General features: G+C 36.4%; 1 protein-coding gene across 4 annotated transcripts; it reads left to right on the top strand.

Moving 5' to 3' along the window:
* The first annotated feature begins 3,857 nt into the window (after positions 1-3,857).
* On the top strand, positions 3,858-19,160 carry LOC125275955. Of its 4 annotated transcripts, none has more exons than XM_048203319.1 (7): positions 3,858-4,381; positions 12,648-12,815; positions 13,071-13,105; positions 13,220-13,492; positions 13,601-13,840; positions 16,512-16,556; positions 16,673-19,160. In XM_048203319.1, exons 2-7 carry the CDS (start codon positions 12,676-12,678, stop codon positions 16,747-16,749), a joined length of 810 nt encoding a protein of 269 aa, XP_048059276.1. In that variant the 5' UTR covers positions 3,858-4,381; positions 12,648-12,675; the 3' UTR covers positions 16,750-19,160. The 4 variants fall into 4 exon arrangements, with proteins under 4 accessions (XP_048059276.1, XP_048059277.1, XP_048059275.1 ...); XM_048203320.1 differs by lacking the exon at positions 3,858-4,381 and adding an exon at positions 4,477-4,522; XM_048203318.1 differs by lacking the exon at positions 3,858-4,381 and adding an exon at positions 4,529-4,873.
* The last annotated feature ends 3,933 nt before the right edge of the window (positions 19,161-23,093 follow it).

The following is a 23,093-nucleotide window of genomic DNA, read 5'->3' as shown; positions in this document are numbered from 1 at the left end:
GTTGTAGCTTGATTTCGTTGTGTTGTGGCTTTATTCCATTGTGTTGTGGCTTGATTCCGTTGTGTTGTGGATTGATTTCGTTGTGTTGTGAACTTATGTTTGCTTTTTTAATTTTGTTGTGTTGTGCACTACTGGGCCACCGTACATATCATTTCAAAGCAGCTTTACAGAGAATGCATGTATATTACAATTTAAAGAATGCAGTTAGCAAATAATGTAATTTAGGCAAAGTGGGACATAACAAAAAACTATATAGACTAATTATAATATTCAGAAATTGATTAATGTTAAGGTTTCTAAAGGGAGATGCAGATGCTTTATTCCGTTGTGTTGTGGCTTGATTTCGTTGTGTTGTGGCTTGATTTCGTTGTGTTGTGGCTTTATTCCGTTGTGTTGTGGCTTGATTTCGTTGTGTTGTGGCTTGATTTCTTTGTGCTGTGGCTTTATTCCGTTGTGTTGTGGCTTTATTCCGTTGTGTTGTGGCTTGATTTCGTTGTGTTGTGGCTTTATTCCATTGTGTTGTGGCTTTATTCCGTTGTGTTGTGGCTTGATTTCTTTGTGCTGTGGCTTTATTCCGTTGTGTTGTGGCTTTATTCCGTTGTGTTGTGGCTTGATTCCGTTGTGTTGTGGCTTGATTTCTTTGTGTTGTGGCTTGATTTCGTTGTGTTGTGGCTTTATTCTGTTGTGTTGTGGCTTGATTTTGTTGTGTTGTGGCTTTATTCCGTTGTGTTGTGGCTTTATTCCGTTGTGTTGTGGCTTTATTCCGTTGTGTTGTGGCTTGATTCCATTGTGTTGTGGCTTTATTCCGTTGTGTTGTGGCTTGATTCCGTTGTGTTGTGGCTTGATTTCTTTGTGTTGTGGCTTGATTTCGTTGTGTTGTGGCTTTATTCCGTTGTGTTGTGGCTTGATTCCATTGTGTTGTGGCTTTATTCCGTTGTGTTGTGGCTTGATTCCGTTGTGTTGTGGCTTGATTTCTTTGTGTTGTGGCTTGATTTCGTTGTGTTGTGGCTTTATTCCGTTGTGTTGTGGCTTTATTCCGTTGTGTTGTGGCTTGATTTCGTTGTGTTGTGGCTTTATTCCGTTGTGTTGTGGCTTTATTTCGTTGTGTTGTGGCTTTATTCCGTTGTGTTGTGGCTTGATTCCGTTGTGTTGTGGCTTTATTCCGTTGTGTTGTGGCTTTATTCCGTTGTGTTGTGGCTTGTTTCCGTTGTGTTGTGGCTTGATTTTGTTGTGTTGTGGCTTTATTCCGTTGTGTTGTGGCTTTATTCCGTTGTGTTGTGGCTTTATTCCGTTGTGTTGTGGCTTGATTCCATTGTGTTGTGGCTTTATTCCGTTGTGTTGTGGCTTGATTCCGTTGTGTTGTGGCTTGATTTCTTTGTGTTGTGGCTTGATTTCGTTGTGTTGTGGCTTTATTCCGTTGTGTTGTGGCTTGATTCCGTTGTGTTGTGGCTTGATTTCTTTGTGTTGTGGCTTGATTTCGTTGTGTTGTGGCTTTATTCCGTTGTGTTGTGGCTTGATTTCGTTGTGTTGTGGCTTTATTCCGTTGTGTTGTGGCTTTATTCCGTTGTGTTGTGGCTTGATTCCGTTGTGTTGTGGCTTTATTCCGTTGTGTTGTGGCTTGATTCCGTTGTGTTGTGGCTTGATTTCTTTGTGTTGTGGCTTGATTTCGTTGTGTTGTGGCTTTATTCCGTTGTGTTGTGGCTTGATTCCGTTGTGTTGTGGCTTGATTTCTTTGTGTTGTGGCTTGATTTCGTTGTGTTGTGGCTTTATTCCGTTGTGTTGTGGCTTGATTTCGTTGTGTTGTGGCTTTATTCCGTTGTGTTGTGGCTTTATTCCGTTGTGTTGTGGCTTGATTCCGTTGTGTTGTGGCTTGATTTCGTTGTGTTGTGGCTTTATTCCGTTGTGTTGTGGCTTGATTTCGTTGTGTTGTGGATTGATTTCGTTGTGTTGTGGCTTTATTCCGTTGTGTTGTGGCTTATTCCGTTGTGTTGTGGCTTATTCCGTTGTGTTGTGGTTTAATTCCGTTGTGTTGTGGCTTATTCCGTTGTGTTGTGGCTTTATTCCGTTGTGTTGTGGCTTGATTTCGTTGTGTTGTGGCTTGATTTCGTTGTGTTGTGGCTTGATTTCGTTGTGTTGTGGCTTGATTTCGTTGTGTTGTGGCTTGATTTCGTTGTGTTGTGGCTTGATTTCGTTGTGTTGTGGCTTGATTCCGTTGTGTTGTGGCTTGATTTCGTTGTGTTGTGGCTTGATTTCGTTGTGTTGTGGCTTGATTTCGTTGTGTTGTGGCTTGATTCCGTTGTGTTGTGGCTTTATTCCGTTGTGTTGTGGCTTGATTCCGTTGTGTTGTGGCTTGATTTCTTTGTGTTGTGGCTTGATTTCGTTGTGTTGTGGCTTTATTCCGTTGTGTTGTGGCTTGATTCCGTTGTGTTGTGGCTTGATTTCTTTGTGTTGTGGCTTGATTTCGTTGTGTTGTGGCTTTATTCCGTTGTGTTGTGGCTTGATTTCGTTGTGTTGTGGCTTTATTCCGTTGTGTTGTGGCTTTATTCCGTTGTGTTGTGGCTTGATTCCGTTGTGTTGTGGCTTGATTTCGTTGTGTTGTGGCTTTATTCCGTTGTGTTGTGGCTTGATTTCGTTGTGTTGTGGCTTTATTCCGTTGTGTTGTGGCTTTATTCCGTTGTGTTGTGGATTGATTTCGTTGTGTTGTGAACTTATGTTTGCTTTTTTAATTTCGTTGTGTTGTGCACTACTGGGCCACCGTACATATCATTTCAAAGCAGCTTTACAGAGAATGCATGTATATTACAATTTAAAGAATGCAGTTAGCAAATAATGTAATTTAGGCAAAGTGGGACATAACAAAAAACTATATAGACTAATTATAATATTCAGAAATTGATTAATGTTAAGGTTTCTAAAGGGAGATGCAGAAAAGAAGAAGTGATTATATCAAGATTAAGACTTTGACATACTGGTTTAAAATCAACCCTGTTTTTAATGGGAAAATGCATATCAGACAATTGTGATGACTGTAATGTTCCAGAAAATGTGGAGCAAATCATTATGAGGTGCAAAAAATATAATGCAGAAAGGAGGATCTTGCAAGATAAGATATGATTATAACTATGCTAAGTGCATGAAACCCTGATGTTGCACACCCCGGTACAGTAGGTGGTGGTATGCAACTGAACAAGTTGGTTGCGACCCGCCATAAAATCAGAGGGTATGCACGTAACGTCACCATTAAGACTGAGTGGCAAAAGACTGAGCGGCAGCATTGGTTTTCAGCGTGAATGCAGCGAAAAACACACAAAACACATCCAAAACGGGAAAGAGCTTTGTGACTGACTGTACAAATAGCTTTGACACAAAACCTATATATTTAAAGACTGCCGAAAGCTACAGAAAAAAGAAGCAAATTAATCAATTCACAGAAACAACTGGACTCCAGCAGAGAAACATGGATTTGCAGTTATCGTTTTGTGTCAAATTGCTGGATTTTGAGGTAAAATCATACCGTATATATTGTATTATTATATATTGAGTTGACAACTCATATTCTGCATAATTGGGTGTTTTTAAATAAACACTGACTTTTTTGTCGACAATATGACGATATAACATTGAGAAAAAGTGATTACTCGGATTTAAACCTACCGATATTGTAGTTATATAAAATATTTACAGGCAGATCTGCTATATGTATTTCCCCGTCGTCAAATCAGGCACATATAAATGTCAGGAAACACGACTCCTGGCTGCATGTCAATATCCATGGATTAGGATTATCTGACATGTCATAAGGAACACTTTAAAGTCCAACCTTTAGAGTAATTCGTTAGTTTTACTCGCGTTTTCTCAGTTTCCACCATTAAATCCAGTCACGCTGCAGGTTCTTTTGCCACTCAGTCCAGCTGAGAGAGCGCGTTCCGGCGGGAAAGTGACAATGCATGCCTATCCCAGACTTAAAAGAGGATCCTTTTCAACCACAACCGAGAAACCCCGTGGAAGAGTGCTGAGTGCAAATCTGGGAGCGTTAGCAGGGTTTGCATAAAAGAAAAACAGAAAGATAATAAACTCCACACAGAACAGGATAATGAGTGGATCGGTAGAGGATTATTGGGAATTATACGGAGGAAATTTCAGTTAATGCAGGAGGCGAAAGGGAAACGAAAAGTAAAGACCAGAATGAAGGATTTGGCATCATTAAATGCAGAAACAGATTGCGTCAAAAACGACCTGCTGTCTCTAAAAAGTACTGGACAAATTGGTCGAATATATGGGGATATGAATAAAAAAATGTTTTGCAGCAAAGGTGAAGAGAATAAACTGGATTGTGGGGCTCCGTAGGGGAACGGGAGCCTGGCGGTCATGGGATGTAATGGTGAGTAATGCCCACACCACATATAAGTCTTGTTTTATGCACTCAAAAAGAGTTTCTTGGTATTCTTGATTGTTGTTCCCCTTAAGGGACTTTTGACTCAACGTAGGAGGCAGCCTTGCCAGTAAATCCAAGTCACGTAGCGTAAGTTACAGTAAAAAACACCGCCCGCTTCCGTTTTAGCGTTTTTTTATATTATTATTATAATTAATGCTTGAACAACAATTACAAAATATAACAAAATGTCAGTTAAAGATTCAAAAATATAAAACGCGATATCAACCAAACGAAAGAGTAAAACTTGTTAACCTTTATATTTTGAATGGAGGGGGTCGCCCTTCATTCTCCGCAGATTTCTGGTTTCTGCTAAATTTCTGCGTTTCGTCATATTTGAACGCCGCAGTCGGAACTGTTTTCGCCGGGTACTAGAGGAGGAGAGCATACACGTTTACACCTGGTGTTTTAATCAATCACTTGTCCTGATTTATACGCGGGGTGAGTAGCCTAACGTTAAATATATGGGCTTTTTCAGTTTGATCTAATAAACGAAATAAGCTCACGTAATTTGCAGGGTCGTGTTGCAGCTTATTATTATTAACAATAATGGAAGATCATTATGTCACAACAATATCACCCTGTTTGGACTTTTGTTTTCTGTTTTAAACTATTTCCTGCCGGTCGGTCATCATTTCGATTCACAAGCTTGCAATTCAATTTGATATCAGTTATTTTGGATATACTATATATATGGTAGAGTACATGGCAAACATATATCAGGTAGAGTACATGGCAAATGTTACTAATGCTGTTTAATATACATGGGAATCAGCTTGTACTACAGTAATATGTAGGCTAAGGTTAAAGCTGCAGTCCACAACTTTTTTGTGTTAAAAATTTACAAAAATGATATAATGAGAATATACAACATGAATCAATTTTCCAAACCGTGTTTTTGTCTTATCCTGAATCATTATGGTACACTTATAATAAGTGTTTATATTCGGACTATTTCAGACCGGACTGGTAGGTCTCGCCGCAGAGTATCACAGTAACTGCGTGACTCGCCAATGACATACACGGAGAAAAGTAGCTCCGGCTACAATGTTCCTCCGCAAGACGCGTGCAGTTCTGTTTATTAACCGTTAGAGGGCCAAAAATCGCGGACAGCAGCTTTAAAATTAACTTACGATTACATAAGGACATTTTTTTTTATAAAAAAATAAAGTTATAATAGGCCTACTAACTTTAAAATTATTTCTACTCCAATTAGTTTTTCCAATTAGAGTCACAGTAGTTAAATGGTGTCTGTCAACTTGATGTATTTATTCAAACTTGCATTAAATCCTCCTGATTACCAGCCCACTTTACCACACCCACGGACACGTGCATTTCCAGGTGAAATAAGTATACTTCTATAATGTATTTAAAGTGCTCTATTTTCACACACTGATTTTGTACTTCAATATACTAAAAATTCTTCTTTAGTACTTTCTTAAGATAATGTTAAGAACATCTTAATGTACTCATCTGTGCTATTCTGAGACACCATTAGTTACCACTTGTAGTACACTTGAACCCATAACACTACAAATACAGAGATAGTATATTAAAAGCATATTTTAGTTCTAATTAATGGTGTCTCAGAATAGCACAGTTGAGTACACTTAGATATTTTTAACATTATCTTAAGTACTAAAGAAGAATTTTATAGAAAAAACAAAATACTATGGAAGTACAAAATTAAGAACAATCTATTAAAGGGTTAGTTCACCCAAAAATGAAAATTCTGTCATTTATTACTCACCCTCATGCCGTTCCACACCTCTAAGACCTTCGTTAATCTTCAGAACACAAATTAAGATATTTTAGTTGAAATCCGATGGCTCCGTGAGGCCTACATAGGGAGGAATATTAATATTATAAAGCGACGAGAATATTTTTGGTGTGCCAAAAAAACAAAATAACGACTTATATAGTGATGGCCGATTTCAAAACACTGCTTCATGAAGCTTCAGATCATAAATGAATCAGTGTGTCGAATCATGATTCGGATCGCGTGTCAAATCCGCCAACTGCTGAAATCACGTGACTTTGGCACTCCGAAACCGCTGATTCGACACACTGATTCATTTATGGTCCAAAGCTTCCTGAAGCAGTGTTTTGAAATCGGCCATCACTATATAAGTCGTTATTTTGGTTTTTTTGGCGCACCAAAAATATTCTCGTGGCTTTATAATATTAATATTGAACCACTGTACTCACATGAACTGATTTAAATATGTTTTTAGTACATTAATGGATCTTGAGAGAGGAAATGTCATTGCTCAGGCCTCACTGAGCCATCGGATTTCAACAAAAATATCTTAATTTGTGTTCTGAAGATTAACAAAGGTCTTACAGGTGTGGAACGGCATGAGGGTGAGTAATAAATGACATTATTTTCATTTTTGGGTGAACTACCCCTTTAAAGGCGCTCTAAGCGAGTACTTCCTGTTGACGTTCGAAACAGAGGCTAGCTAGACCCTCTCTCCTCCTCCTCCTCCTCCCCCTCCCCTCCGTACTTCCTGAAACAGTCAAAGTTGTCAAAAGGCTATAAACGAATTCATAAAAACAGTGGGTGAAAACAGTCCTTATTTGTGTTTATATCCTTGTGTTGGTTAGGTGAACATGAACGTCCGTTTAGAATAACAAAAAATGGTTTAACTCACCTGTCCAGCAAAAAAAGAGCCACCTAAATGTCGGATTGGAAGCCCTTCTGCCGCCGGAGTTCTCGCCACTTTTCAAAGGCTTTTCCTATGTAAATTCGGGACTTTCAATGGAAGTGTACTTTTTTTCACCTGGGTTGCTATACGTTTTTGACTTGATTTTGACAATACTGCAAGTAGTGTACAGCAGTCTGTTTACCCTAAATCCCACCTTATCTGCTGATATATCAGTCATGTAATTTAGTAACAGGCTAGCTAACACGTAACCAATTATCACAAAGCAATGACATTTTAAAATATTACGGGGGTTGTATGCTACGTTTACAACTGTTTAATACAAAAAAACAAACAAAAAAAAGTAGCGTGAAGTGCATGAAAATTACTTGAGCTAGCTGTGTTTCCTGTTTCTCTACAGCACTGTCCTCCACTGCAGCTGCCGAATTTAAACCCTTTGAAAAGAGTTTGGTTCATTTTAGGCATTTGGCAGCGTCGGACTTAAGAGCCTTTTTTGCCTCCTCGAACATTTTCTGCACTGCCTTTCCTTTTTTTCCTAACTTTTACTGAAAGTTTGCTTGTGTTGCGCTCTCTCTTTGATGACGTACTTGATTTTGACTGACTTTGATTGACAGGTGATCTAACCAATCATAACACCATATCCAGATTTATGAATAACAAAGCAGTAGATTAACGTTGTGGACTTGAATTTTAAAAATGGTGTGTAGTGCCACAGGCTGCTTGAACTGAGGCACTACAGCAATCTGTCGAGACACATTAAAGAGCAAAACAGTATTTATTGTTTAAATTTCTCTTGTCTGTCGACGCATTGTCAGTGTCCTCTTTGCTACAATGTATTTTTCGCTCTGACAGAGCTGATGTGTGGCGTGAGAGCGCCACGGCTTGTTGGACATACATAGCAACACAAAGTAACTAAAGGGGGCGGGGCTGTCGGCCCATCTCGGGACCGCGCCGACTGGGCCGGCCATTTTTTTAAATATTTATTATTATTATTATTAATATTATTATAACCATAGTGTAATCGTGCTAGCAATAAAAACCCATCCTATGCGCTGTCGGCCTGTAAAAACTATTTATTTATTTATTTATATATATATATATATATATAATTCACATATATATGTAATTACAGCTTGTAAGGTCTAAACATGTACCACCTGTTCAAAAATCACCCACTGCTCTTGAAAGGAAAATGTTCTGATAGCATACTCTTAAATATTGAAAGCTCTGTTTATTGCTTGTGTTCTCACTATTTAAGTAGTCGTTTGATTTTGGATTTATTTCAGTGGTTAAGATGCATCACGTGACTTTACTTAAAGGTCACGGCAGCCATCTTAGAGTAGAGACTACAAGAGTAGTCAGATGTTGCAGCAGATGTCTCTCTGATAAAAGCTGTATTCTTATTTATTGCCAGAGAGGCTATCGTCTGTAAGTTTACTTGTTTAATCTCATCTATGTTAAAAAAAGTATTTCATAGTATTCACAAATATTTGCTGTATTTAACGAAGATTGTTCTCTCTCTTTCTTGTATTAGTGCTAAATCATGTTTTCTCTCTCAAAAGTTACTTTTACCCATGCTTTATGCTTAATGTATAGTTTGCTTTCAGTTTCACAAAAAACAATGTTGTAAGTGTAGTGTAGTAGAACACTGAAAGTGTTTTTTTTTCTCCTCATCCTGTTTAACTATTTGTCGAGGTACAACCTAACGTTACTTGCAGCAGGGACAGAATAGCGTGTAATGTTTTTTGTTCCTCTTTATTATTTACTAACTTTTATATTTTGAAGCTACATTAGTTTATATATTAGAAATTCTTAACATGCCATTGTTTTAATTACATTTTTAAATGTGTAATTATTTTAAAAAGCACTTATAATTACATATGTAATTAAATATCAATAATATTAATAAGAAAAAAGGTGGATCAAGAATCGTTTTGGAATTGGACTGTGACTCCTGGAATTGAAACGTGAGGTGCCTAAAGATTCCCACCCCTAATATACAATGATTTATTACACCATGTAAGCAAAGTCAACAGTGATTACAAGTTGTTTAGTCTATTAAATTTTCACTGACAGCCCAAATTTTGCCTCGTTTTAGCCTAGACTAAGGGCTGGGCTGTGTTTGGATGGCTATTAGACTAAGGGTGTGAATCGTCACTGGTATCACAATTTCAATTAAATTACGATTATCATGTCTTCTAATGGATTCCACGATGCATCCTCAATTTTCAGCGTTACTGCACATGGCTACATCAGATATGTAAACTCCCTTTTTATTTTATCTGCTCCAAGAAAGTACACTTCCTGAATGTAGCCTCGCATGCCAGCAGTGATTGGGCTGCTGGGATTCGAGACCGGCTCTGAGTTTTGGAGGAGTAATGAAGAGAGGGGTGTGTTTGTTTGGGCTGATTTCAAATATCAACAATGTCCAACAGTGTAGTTCAAATACCACTTACTGCACATTTAAAGGTGCCATCGAACGTTTTTTACAAGATGTAATATAAGTCTAAGGTGTCCCCTGAATGTGTCTGTGAAGTTTCAGCTCAAAATACCCCATAGATTTTTTTTAAATTAATTTTTTTAACTGCCTATTTTGGGGCATCATTAACTATGCGCCGATTCAGGGCTGCTGGCCCTTTAAATCTCGTGCTCCCTGCCCATTGAGCTTGCGACTCTATATTACAGTGCATTTACAGCTAATATAACCCTCAAATGGATCTTTACAAGATGTTTGTCATGTATGCGGCATGCATGCTTTGGGTCATGTGAGTATAGTATTTTTTTTCGATGTTTACATTTGATTCTGAATGAGTTTGATGGTGCTCCGTGGCTAAAGCTAACATTACACACTGTTGGAGAGATTTATAAAGAATGAAGTTGTTAATGAATTATACAGACTGCAAGTGTTTAAAAATGAAAATAGCGACGGCTCTTGTCTCCGTGAATACAGTAAGAAACGATGGTAACTTTAACCACATTTAACAGTACATTAGCAACATGCTAACGAAACATTTAGAAAGACAAATATCACTAAAAATATCATGATATCATGGATCATGTCAGTTATTATTGCTCCATCTGCCATTTTTTCGCTGTTGTTCTTGCTTGCTTACCTAATCTGATGATTCAGCTGTGCACAGATCCAGACGTTAAAACTGGCTTGTCTAATGCCTTGAACATGGGCTGGCATATGCAAATATTGGGGGCGTACATATTAATGATCCCGACTGTTACGTAACAGTCGGTGTTATGTTGAGATTCGCCTGTTCTTCGGAGGTCTTTTAAACAAATGAGATTTATATAAGAAGGAGGAAACAATGGAGTTTGAGACTCACTGTATGTCATTTCCATGTACTGAACTCTTGTTATTCAACTATGCCAAGATAAATTCAGTTTTTAATTCTAGGGCACCTTTAAGTTACAGTAACGCTGTCACACACTTGCATGCACACACATGCTGTAAATGTTCAAATAGTGGGTGCATTTTTTTTTTTATTACTCGCGTTTGTTTTGCCTCCGCCATTTTATGCTTGCGTGGGAAACGCATATGCAGCGGATGACGTTAGATAAATGTCAGTAGGCTATAATTGCTTACGCTCTATTATTGCACTGATGCAGAATCGTCCACGTCCGCATTGTGATGCATTGTAGGAATGATTAATTTCAACACCCCATATTAGTTATCTTTTAAAAATTGCTTACTGGGTTAGCAACACTGTTCGAAGTAAGCAAGTCTCAGTTTCATCTGTGAAGAGAAGACTTCGAGGTACAGGTCATATATGGCAGTAAGAAATTCATTAAGTGGCACACTGAACCAAAATTACAACCATAGGATTTTGCAGCATCATGCAGTAACCTCTGGTATAAGCCTAGTTGGTCAGGGGTTACAGCAGGATAATGACCCAAATCATACCTCAGAACTATCTTAGAAAAATAGAATAAGATGGTAGGCTTCAAATCATGGAATGGGCAGCACAGTCTCCAGACTTGAACCATATTGAGTTGTTTTGGGATGAACTGGACAGAAGGGTGTAAGCAAATCGACCTAGAAGTGCAACAACTTCTGCAACAGTGGTCACATGACGGGCACATGTATTGGCGACAGGTGACCGGATAATGGTGGCGGGTTGTGAGGCCAGAGCATTTAATGGTGGCGAATCACAAGGGCAATGCATTTAGTAGTGTCAGGTCATGCATGCATTTAAGGGATCATCAAGTAAGTGTATGGTGCCAGGTGCAATGGCAGGCAAGATTTTACTCCTCCCTCTCACAACTTTTTAGCCCAGGTGCAAAAAATATGAAGCAATGACACAGCTGCCTTGTGTCGCTGCTGGATCTTTAAAGGTGCCCTCGAATGAAAAATTGAATTTACCTCGGCATAGTCAAATAACAAGAGTTCAGTACATGGAAATGACATACAGTGAGTCTCAAACTCCATTTTTTCCTCCTTCTTATATAAATCTCATTTGTTTAAAAGACCTCCGAAGAACAGGCGAATCTCAACATAACACCGACTGTTACGTAACAGTCGGGATCATTAATATGTACGCCCCCAATATTTGCATATGCCAGCTCATGATCAAGGCATTAGACAAGCCAGTATTAACGTCTGGATCTGCACAGCTGAATCATCAGACTAGGTAAGCAAGCAAGAACAATAGTGAAAAATGGCAGATGGAGCAATAATAACTGACATGATCCATGAAATCATGATATTTTTAGTGATATTTGAAAATTGTCTTTCTAAATGTTTCGTTAGCATGTTGCTAATGTACTGTTAAATATGGTTAAAGTTACCATCGTTTCTTACTGTATTCACAGAGACAAGAGCCGTCGCTATTTTCATTTTTAAACACTTGCAGTCTGTATAATTCATAAACACAACTTCATTCTTTATAAATCTCTCCAACAGTGTAGCATTAGCCGTTAGCCACGGAGCACAGCCTCAGATTCATTCAGAACCAAATGTAAACAATATAACAGTATACAATACTCACATAATCTGCCGCATGCATGACGAACACTTTGTAAAGATCCATTTTGAGGGTTATATTAGCTGTGTGAACTTTGTTTATGCACTGTTCAAGGCAAGCGCGAGCTCTGTGGGCGTGGAGCACGAGAATTAAAGGGCCAGTAGCCCTGAATCGGCGCATATTTAATGATGCCCCAAAATAGGCAGTTAAAAAAATGAATTAAAAAAAATCTATGGGGTATTTTGAGCTGAAACTTCACAGACACATTCAGGAGACACCTTAGACTTATATTACATCTTTTTTTAAAAAGTTCTAGGGCACCTTTTAATATCGGTTTGGTGTGTCGGAGCATTTAGTGCCCACAGGAATACTACAAGAAGATACTATTTAAATACAAATTATTATGAAAAAAGCGTTATTATAAGAACACCCTTAATGACAAAGATGGGAATTTCTAATGCTTATATGATTTGATTTGCATTGTTGTGTGACATTTGTTTACTACTTCATATTACTGTTTATTATTATTATTATTATTATTATTAATTTTATGTATATATTATTGTGTATTCACAGACTGGAGGGTTGGAGCAGAAGAACAGAGATGGCGCACCAAGTCAGTTATGATGCAAGAAAAGCCAAAAAGAGAAAACGTTCCTGCAGTCAGAACAAATCCAACCTCTCAACTCTCTCTATGATCATATCCTGTGTGTCTGCAAACTGCAAACTGGTGAAAACTCAAAGGTTATTAATGTTAATACACTTTTTTTTTCAAATCTATATACTGTGCACTGATGGTAGACACAATTTCCAATGTTTGTGTGCAGCTTCATCTCATATGTGTGAAACATAATACATTTTTACAAATTCAGTAAAACAGTTGAGTTTAGTCAAATTGTGGTCAGTTTAAAAAAAAAAAAAAAAAGTTCTTTACAATATTCTTTACTTTAAGTGAGATTTGAGTAACAAATAACCACACTATTTTCGTCTTTTAATCAGGTGCCTCTTGACATTTCTGCTGTTGTGTTTGCCTGGTGAGTATGTGTAACAAAGAAACATTATTTGTAAATTGGAATGGTGACACCAATAAGATTAATAAATACATCATTCAATATTCTATAGTGATTCAACGCTGTTTTTATTTTTAGGTGCTGCTGCTTTAACTCTGCAAGGACAAAAGGATGGCACTGTTACCTTTCCATGTTCAAACACCAGAGAGAATGTATCCGTTCGCCTTACATATGGCTCCAAAATCGCTTATGGCATCAGTCAGAATCGTGAATACCACGGCCGGGTGCAGAAGAGTGGTAACTGTAACTTAACTCTACAAAAACTGAGGACCACTGATGCTGGGCGCTACATTTTACACCTTTATGACAATGGTGTTTCCAGTTCCAACAGCTACGATGTCCATATCATATGTAAGGTCAAAACTGATTAAAATTTAAATTTGGGTTTTATTTGATTTGTTGGTTTCATATGCTACCAGTGAATGTTTATTATTATTATTATTATATTTTTTTTTCCAGGTTATATATCAGGATGGAAAGGCAAAGAGCTTATGTTTGATGAACTCCCACAAGAGGCTGAGAGAGTTGAGCATTATTCAGCCACAGGCTGGACGGAGATGTGGAGGAGAGAACAAGATGTCAACCGTCTAACCGACAAAAATGGTTTCCTAACCATAAATAACTTCACATCAAGCGACGCTGGAACATACCGAGTCCTGAACGAAGGAGGAGTAACACTTGTCACTGTGATAATCACAGGTAAAAGAAAATAAGATTGATTACACATACAGGCATCATTAACACAGTTAGGGTCTGTGACATCTCTCAAATGATCCTGTATATACAGGCAGGGCCTAAAACTCGATCGAACACGATCTTGATTCATACATAAATGTGATTCACTTGATGCATTTTGAAGAGCTGAGGTAAACTGTTCATTGTTGCTTTCAGTACGGCTGTAAAAGACACACAGAATGATATTCAAACTCACATTAGATGCTTTTAACATTAAGCACATAAACATTACCTGAGATCATCATTGCCATACTTTGTGGTGTTCCAGCCGCGACATCACAGAAAAACAGAAACCGTTTCCTAAAATAGTATCATCGTGTGTCACAAAAACTCTGATTAAGGGTGTTTTCACACCTATGGATTGTTTGTTTTGTTCCGAAACAGGGACTAAATTTGTTACAATGTTCCATTTTGTTCTCGGTTTGGTTCGCTATCACATATATGTTTATGGAAGTCACATGCGAGTACAATGTCCTCTTATTGGTCAGAGTTTTCTCAGCTTCATCCATAAATATTGATTGACAAGTTCGCTCCATGAGCTTATTGTGTCTGTATTTGTAAATGTCGAGACACACGCAAACACTGTATGAATGTATCCGTCATTCCCACTGTTAAATTATATACTACATTCATATTAAATGTATTCATATTCATATTAAACTACATTCATATCTCGTTTCGTTTGGACACTGTGTAAGGTAACACCAACAGGCTTCACCACAAAATACAGTATAAGTTAGTCATGTAGGACAAGGGAGCCACTCATAAAATTACCAGCCGAAATAAATAAATCAATAAAATAAGGAAAATAGACTGTTTTTTTGTTACTTTTAAGTACAGCACTTTATAACCATCCTGTATAGACAGCACTTTTTTTTTGCAATAAATGTTTTGATTGAAAAAAATGAGAATCGTGTGAGAGAATTATGATCTCAATTCCCACGGAGAAAATCGTGATTCACATTTTAGCAAGAATTGTGCAGCCCTGCCTGCAAATTTACCGTTCATAAATATTTTTATCGGCCATGAAACTGTATGCATTATTTCGTTAAAAAAACAGGCAGAACAAACTGGTGAAAATAATCTAATTACTATTATTATTATTATTATTACCATTATCATCGTTGTTATTATTGTTATTGAAGGGATAGGTTACCCAAAAATGAAAACTCTGCCATCATTTACTTGCCCTCAGACACTGTATGAGTTTTTCTTCTGTTAAACACAAAAGATATTTTAAATAATGTCAGTAACCAGACAGTTATTGGTAGCCACTGATTTCTGTAGTATTTTTTTATTTATTTTTTCCCTATACTGTGGAAGTCAGTGTCACACTGTCTGGTTACTGAAATTCTTTAAAATATCTTTGGTGTTCAATAGAAGAGAAACTCACACAGGCCACGTACACACTGTAGGTTTCAAGAGTGACAATCAAATTTAAATGTGGGAGTGAATCTCCTAAATTATCATTACATGTGTGTACGGAACACAACTCGGTCTCGAGACTGTGATTGACAGCTTGGAAACCATAGCAACGTTCTGGCATCTCGTCGACTGTTTAGTTAAATTGCTGAAATTTTGTCACTGTAATATTTGCCTGCAGGCTATAAGCGGCATGGAAAATGGATCTGTATTGACGCCTATAATCAGTAATAAAGCATATCTTGTTTTTATCAATTGTTTTTCATAAAAATCATCTGAGCCAATCAGCCATCATATGTAAGATTAAAATATAAGATTCAGTTTGTTCATTTGTTAATATGTAAGATTACCAGGTACCCACATTGTACATATCTTCAGCACCAAATAACAATAACTTCAACAAAATCTATGGTTTTTAAAATATGAAATTTGTTCAGACTTAAAAGAAAAATACTTTTAAAGATTTTTTTAAAGAAAAATGACTGTAGGCTACATTCATTGCTTACCACTAAACTCAATTAAGATCAAGTTCTCTTAAGTTAGGCATGTCAAATCTCTTAAATCATATTTATATTAGTTATAAGTAATCATTCAATCAAGAGGTTGATAAACGAATGAGCAAGTCAGCCAGTAAAACAAACTTCATTTTTTAAATTCCGTGAGCATGAAGATCAGAGGCATACAGTAAAACTAATAAAAAATGTATTATTTCTGTTATCACTATGCTTAAACCCTGGCTTAATATTATCATTCAAAACTCAATTTGATTTACCTAATTTCTATATTTTAGTAAATGCTGTATTAAATGAATTTCAGGGCTCTAGCATTACACAAAATCATCTGCGACCTGCGAAATAACCACCCTGCAACGTTCTGAGAACGTTGTTTTATAGTTGCAAAATAATAACCTAAAAATAACCATTAGGGCAGCGGTTCTCAAAGTGGGGTCCGTGACCCATAGCCTGGGTTATTCATGCGTTTCAAATACATTAAATCATAGCACGCTAAACCATAGAACATCTCAGGTATTGTTTACATTTTTTTATTACAGCCAGCTGGTAAATAACACATTTAGCTCTCTTAACACTGGACTGACAACCATATTCTCATGTTGTGTAAATTTAACCACAAATATATCAACATGCAACATGTATATTATTCTAAATGATATTCTTTAATAAACTAAATGTATGATTTTTAATATATTTTACAGAAGCTCACTTACAGGAAATATCCCTGGAGGAAGAACAAATTACCAGTAAGTAGACAATTACAAAGTTTCAGAATATCATTTAATTTTTGTAATATTTATTTTGTAATCTGTAGTAAGGTTTTTAATAACATAGATTAATATACTTATGATCTCCCCTGAAGGTGGTTCGAGTATGACTACAGTTTGTTGGATTTCTGCACTACCGCTTCTCATTTATCTCCTCTTTGGTTGCCTGTAGCCGTCTACCTCAAAACCAAGTCAAGCTGACAGCAAGTTTAATTTTTTTTTTTTTTGCTGTAAATCATTAACAATGTGCATATTTATGGGCTAGGGGTTTATTTGATGTATTATATTACTAGTACTAGACATGCTGTGAAAATGTACTGTTCTTTTCTCATTCAACAATCTCTGTCGCCCGTCTTGTTTATATGTTTGTTTTCTGAATTTCACTACTTTTTCTAGTACACTCAAAATGTTGCGTCCATCTACTGTATGTCCAGATGTCAAATTTCTTTAGAGCAGGGGTGCTCAACAGGCAGCCCGAGGGCCACATACAGCCCGTCAGCTTTAAATTTGTTGTTTCACAGTCTGAAAAGAAACAACAACAACAACAACCACAATATCCACCGGTTAGGTTTAGGGGTAGGGGTAGTGTAAATACAGTTTGTACAGTATAAAAACCATTACGCCTATGGAATGTCCCCACAATTCACAAAAACGGACGTGTGTGTGTGTGACTGCGGGCCGGATTATCGCTCACCGTTGAGTGAGTGCACATGCGTCAAGCATGTGGTTTATTAAGTGTGGTGTGACAATTAAGGGTTACGGCAGACCATCTCCCTCCTTTAAACTTCTTTATTTTATGTATATTCAGGGTTCCTACGCGATTTGGAAAAGCATGGAATTTGATTTGAGTAATTTCCAGATCTGGAAAAGTATGGAAAAAAATTTTTGTTTCCAGACTATTGGCTCCATTCAGTTTTCTAATTTATCATACCTGCAAACTAGTCACTTTACAGCAAAATTAGCCCTTTTGAATCAAAATACATAATTTATATGATTTGTTTACATCCAAAGAGTTTTTTTTTTTTCGGGGTGAATGTGTGTGTCTCAGGATTCTCACAAGAATCAGAAATAGGCTACTTTCCCATAGACTGGAGTGAGTCGAGATCTTTCTTGGTGCTCTGTAGCGTGATAGATCGATATAGCACTCGTGAACCATCTGTCAGCTAAAAAATGAACTTCGAGAGAAGCATTTTGCTAAATATATGCACTATAGGCTATTGCATATTCATTGTATTTTTCAGTGTTGGGGAAGCTACTCTGAAACTGTAGTTTGACAAGCTACAAGCTACTCCTAAATTAAAGTAGTTAAACTACAGTCAAGCTACCCTTTTGAAAAAGTAGTTAGCTACACTACAAGTTACTATCAATATAGTAACTTGATATAGTTTATTTTGTAAACTATATCAAAAGATACAATACTCAAATGTAGCCTATATCTCACACTGACTCTCTTTGCACGCTTTATATATAATACATTCAGAATTTTAATATAAGTTTTTTTCATGCTACCAACCACCTATTGCATTCTGCAGTTTCAGAAGTGATTTCTACATATAAATGCAGGATTCATGCTCAAAACGGGACAAAAATATGCAATAATAATGTAAATATTAGAGTATTTGTATCAGTATTTTAGAAATTCTATTTAAAATCGTAATTGTCTCACTATACGTTGCTATTCTTATTATGGTGGAGCCGTTGTTTACACAGTTAACTCCCCAACACTGGTATTTGTACATAACGTGTGCTTCAGTATTGAATGTATAAATCATGACAGTCACTATTTAAATGTTTAGGCCTAAAAAAAAAAAAAAAAAAAGAGTAGAGGCTACTCTGTCAATAACTGTCATTAAAAATTTATAAAAACTTCCTTGTGTGTAATTTAGCCTATATGTGAGTAGCTTGCAAATCAATTTTAACCTAATATTATAATGATGTACCAGCTGTGATTCCCTGTATAGTTTACAGCATTAGTTGAGAGAGATTTTTTTTCTTTGATGAAATTTGCCATGTACTGTACCTGAATTAATACTGAATCAAATCAAATTGCGAGCTTCTGAATCAAAATCGCATTCAGTTGTGAAATTTGTGTCAATGCCCTGCCCTACTGCCAATATTTATTATTTTTTGTTTTTACTTGAAGCAAATGTTGTTTTTTTCCATTTATGTTCTTAACAGATTGCACCAGAATGCTTTGTTTACATGTTAAAATTACAAAAATATTCTCCTGGGGGACGATTCCCCCAGACCCCCCTACGACAACGTAGCACTAACAATCAAGCACTAATTTAAAAATCACTAAAAGACTGTAAGACCCCGACTACAAACATGAAGCAGAGAAAACATAGAAAAAGAGACAGAAGCTTACGAATGGCAGAAAATTGTTTGGAAGGTCTGGAAATTTGAGTCTGGAAAAGTATGGAATTTTGAATTGGAAAATGTGTCGGAACCCTGTATATTGTAGTTTTTGTAACGTGTCTTTTGTTTGTTGTTTTTGTGACCTGTGAATATTGAGCCCTTGTGAGATAATGTAACCATTTTTAACTTTTAACTACACTTCAATAAAGCACTTTTAATAAATCATCTTTGTAATTCTTTGCCTGTGTCTCTACTCACCCACCTACTGGTAACGAATTTGTGTTGCTATATAATATTATTTCCGTGGGTATAAAATCCCCCGGTGGCGTAGTTGGAATCAAGTGTGATCTTTGGGTATCGCCCGGTCACAGTTGTAAACCCGATAAATAACAGAGTATTCTCTGTGAGCTTAATTAAATAGGACAACCATTAAAGGACTAGTAAGACTTAGCTAGATAATAAAAACACTCGGATAATAAAGACTTGCACTTGTAAATACTACAAATATTGTCTTAAGTAGGCCTAAAAAAAAAAATCTTATGATCCAAGTTGTAATTTGTGGCCCTGGCCTTTAGAGGAAGTCAATCATGGATTACATTGACATTTCTACATCAGTGTAGCATTGCTGCTGGGTAATAAAACACTTTATTGCAATGCTGCACATTAAATTGAACGTGACTTAACTAAAATATTATAAAAAAGTTAAACATTTGTTTGGAAAAAACATTTGTTAATAGGTTAACAGTCATTTTTAGAAGTAAAAAAGAACAAATGAACATATAATAGTCAAAAACTGTAAAACACTCCACATTTGAATGTTTAGATAATCATGTTTCTTAATAGTTTTTGTTATCAGTTATGTACATTTGGGTTTTATGTTACATCATCTGTTGTTTAATGAATGTTTATTGCATTATGTAATAAGTGTTGTGTGTTACCATGATGGTGTTTTGTGTTTGCGTGAATCACTCTTTGCACCTTTTATATATTAGCATGCTTCAGCGCGTGAAAAAACTATACTGTGATTAACTCTTATTCTTCATGTGGTTTTCTCTTTTATCACCTGCATTATTATGGTGGCTGTCAGTATATGTTAACGGTACAAAACAGATTTTAGCAGTAGTGTGCAATGTTCAATTTATTAGTTTACATTAAAATTTTCTAGTTTGTAAATTACAGTTTTATACTGTAAAATTTAATTCTGCAAATGTTTACAACAGATGTTTACAAATTTTTTTTTACCATGTAAATTGATTTTTATATTAAATATTTTATAATATAAATATAAATTATATACAGTGGTATGCAAAAGTTTGGGAACCCCTTGGAGAATCTGTGAAAATGTAAATAATTTTAACAAAATAAGAGAGATCATACAAAATGCATGTTATTTTTTGTTTAGTACTGTCCTGAGTAAGATATTTTACATAAAAGATGTTTATATAATCCATAAGACAAAAAAAAAAAGCTGAATTTATTAAAATATCTCTGTTCAAAAGTTTGTGAACCATTGATTCTCAACACTGTGTGTGGTCACCTGATGATCCACGACTGTTTGTGTGTTTTGTGATGGTTGTTCATGAGTCTCTTGTTTGTCCTGAGCAGTTAAACTGAGCTCTGTTCTTCAGAAAAATCCTCCAGCTCCTGCAGATTCTTAAGTTTTCAAGCATTTTTGCATATTTGAACCCTTTCCAGCAGTGACTGAGTGATTTTGAGATTCATCTTTTCACACTGAGGACAACTGAGGGACTCAAACTCAACTATTAAAAAAGGTTCAAACATTCACTGATGCTCCAGAAGGAAACACGATGCATTAAGAGTCGGGGTGAAAACTTTTGAATTCAAATATCAAGGTAAATTGTGCCTAATTTTTTTTTTTTTCCGGGAAACATGGAAGTATCTTCTGTTGCTTCCGAAGGGCAGTACTAAATGAAAAACAATGATAATTAAACAAAATAAGAAAAATTGTGACATCTTCATCCTGTTCAAAAGTTTTCACCCCCTGACTCTTAATGCATCATGTTTTTTTTTTCTGGAGCATCAGTGGTTCACATACTTATGAATGGGGTTATTTTAATAAATTCAGCTATTGTTTTGTCTTGTGAACTATACAGTATGTAAACATCTTTTATGTAAAATATTTTACTCAGGACAGTACTAAATAAAAAATAACATGCATTTTGTATGATCCCTCTTATTTTATTAAAATTATTCACAATTTCACAGATTCTGCAAGTGGTTCAGATACTTTTTCTTGCCACTGTAGATGGTACATACAATTATGTAAAGAAAGTTGAATTGTGTGGATTGGAAACCAAACTGGGATGGGAGAAATATAGATGGTTGTCAATGCAGCAGCTGATTTGCTTGGACAATTCTTTGTGCAATCTACAGGTAGCATATCTGAAGCCAACCACAAACGAAGAGACCTCTACATGATTTATGATTGCGTTTCACAGATATGTTCACAGCTTAAGCCGGAAAAGCAGCAGGTGGAGAAGCTGTGAAGTAAACAGCAGTGTGGTTAAAGTCTGCAGAAACCTGTTGAGACATAATGGAAAAATTTATTTTCTTCTGTGTAATTTGCTTTGGAAATATGCAAATCAACTCCAGTGGTAAATTTGAACTTAAATACATTTCATAATATAAATATTTTAAACCTACACTGTATACTAATTTTTATAAACGTGTCTCCAGATGCATCAGTACGAGGATCTTCAGATGTGTTCAGAGCTCAGATTGGAGAAGACATCACTCTGAACTGCAGCATGAGAAACAGATATGTAGTGGCCTGGTATCATCTCAGATCTGAAGAGCTCATTCTGCTGATTTCTGCAGAGAAGGATGTAACAAGAAAAAAACTTCTGACCACCTATCTAAACAGCACTCGTCTGAACATTACCGCGGACAGTTTGATCACCACAGTCTCTTTCACTATTTCAGGAGTATCAAAGTCAGATTCTGGTCTTTATTTCTGTGGAACAAAATCTGACTCTCCAGAGATGCACTTCGACAAACCCATCAGACTGGAGCATCAGTATACCGGTAACATATTTCAGTTTTCTCATCATATCTTCACAAACTTGTCACTGTAGGGGAGATGGGGTTTGTAGACAAAACAAATTGTATGAATTCAGTACTTTTATAAAAAAGCATCCTCAAGTGTTCATCGCACATGTTCCTTCTTGACTGGTGCTGAAAGCCACCAGTTGTTCGTTGAATGTCCAAAATGAGCAGATGATCCTGAGTAGATGTGTCCAAACTTCTGACATTGAAGACATGACAGAGCATCTTGCAGAGAACTTTAAGCAAAACAAAGTATTAAGAAACTTTTGAACAGGATCATTTGAGTAAATTCAGTTATTTGATTTGTGGACTATAAAGATCTGTTAAAAACAACATGCCATTTAAGGCCTTAATTTGTGAAAAGGTTTAAGACTTTTTAAGACTTTCATAAATGTTTAGATGGATGTCAGTGTTTGTAATAAAGGGATATATATTTGTCTTTCTGTCACAGAACTGCCAAAAAAAGTTGATATCACAGATAACATTTTCTGGAAATCCAGCACTATTTCGAACACTGGTTGTATGAATTTGAGTAACTCTTCTGTGTCTGTAGATGATGGAGTGACGGTGACGGAGCGTGTGTTGATGTTCAGTGGTGTTGGACTCGCTGCTTTTGTGTTTTTTCTGGCTACAGTTGTTGCAGCTGAAATTATTTACCATCGTGGACAGCAGAAAGGATGGACAGAAGCGAAACATGCATCTCGGATGAGTCGTAAATCAGCTAAATGACAGTGTGCTTATTTTTTACAATCTGAGCTTTGCTCTGGCAGTTAAATCAACATTGTTGTAGAGAAACACAAATGGACAAATGTGGCTCAGATGACAGATTTCACCTTCAGTTAAGAGAAGCTGAGATGTGGTAAATGTAGCCTTTAAATGCAAATATAAATGCTAACAGTTTTATAGCACATAAAGCTTGTTTAAAAATGTCAATAGACGTATTCAATGATAAATGTGTCCTGATCAAATAAACAGCAGTAAAACTAAGAAATGTCATGTGTTTGTGCATTTCCTGGCAGGAAACCTTATCATTACTAATGCTAAACCTCTTCAAACACAAGTCAATGATGCCAGACCTACTGTCACATTGAG

Source organism: Megalobrama amblycephala, linkage group LG9 (assembly GCF_018812025.1).
Source record: "Megalobrama amblycephala isolate DHTTF-2021 linkage group LG9, ASM1881202v1, whole genome shotgun sequence".
Taxonomy (NCBI): domain Eukaryota; kingdom Metazoa; phylum Chordata; class Actinopteri; order Cypriniformes; family Xenocyprididae; genus Megalobrama; species Megalobrama amblycephala.
Note: the sequence above shows the minus strand (reverse complement) of the source record. Positions and strands in the feature narration are given on the sequence as shown.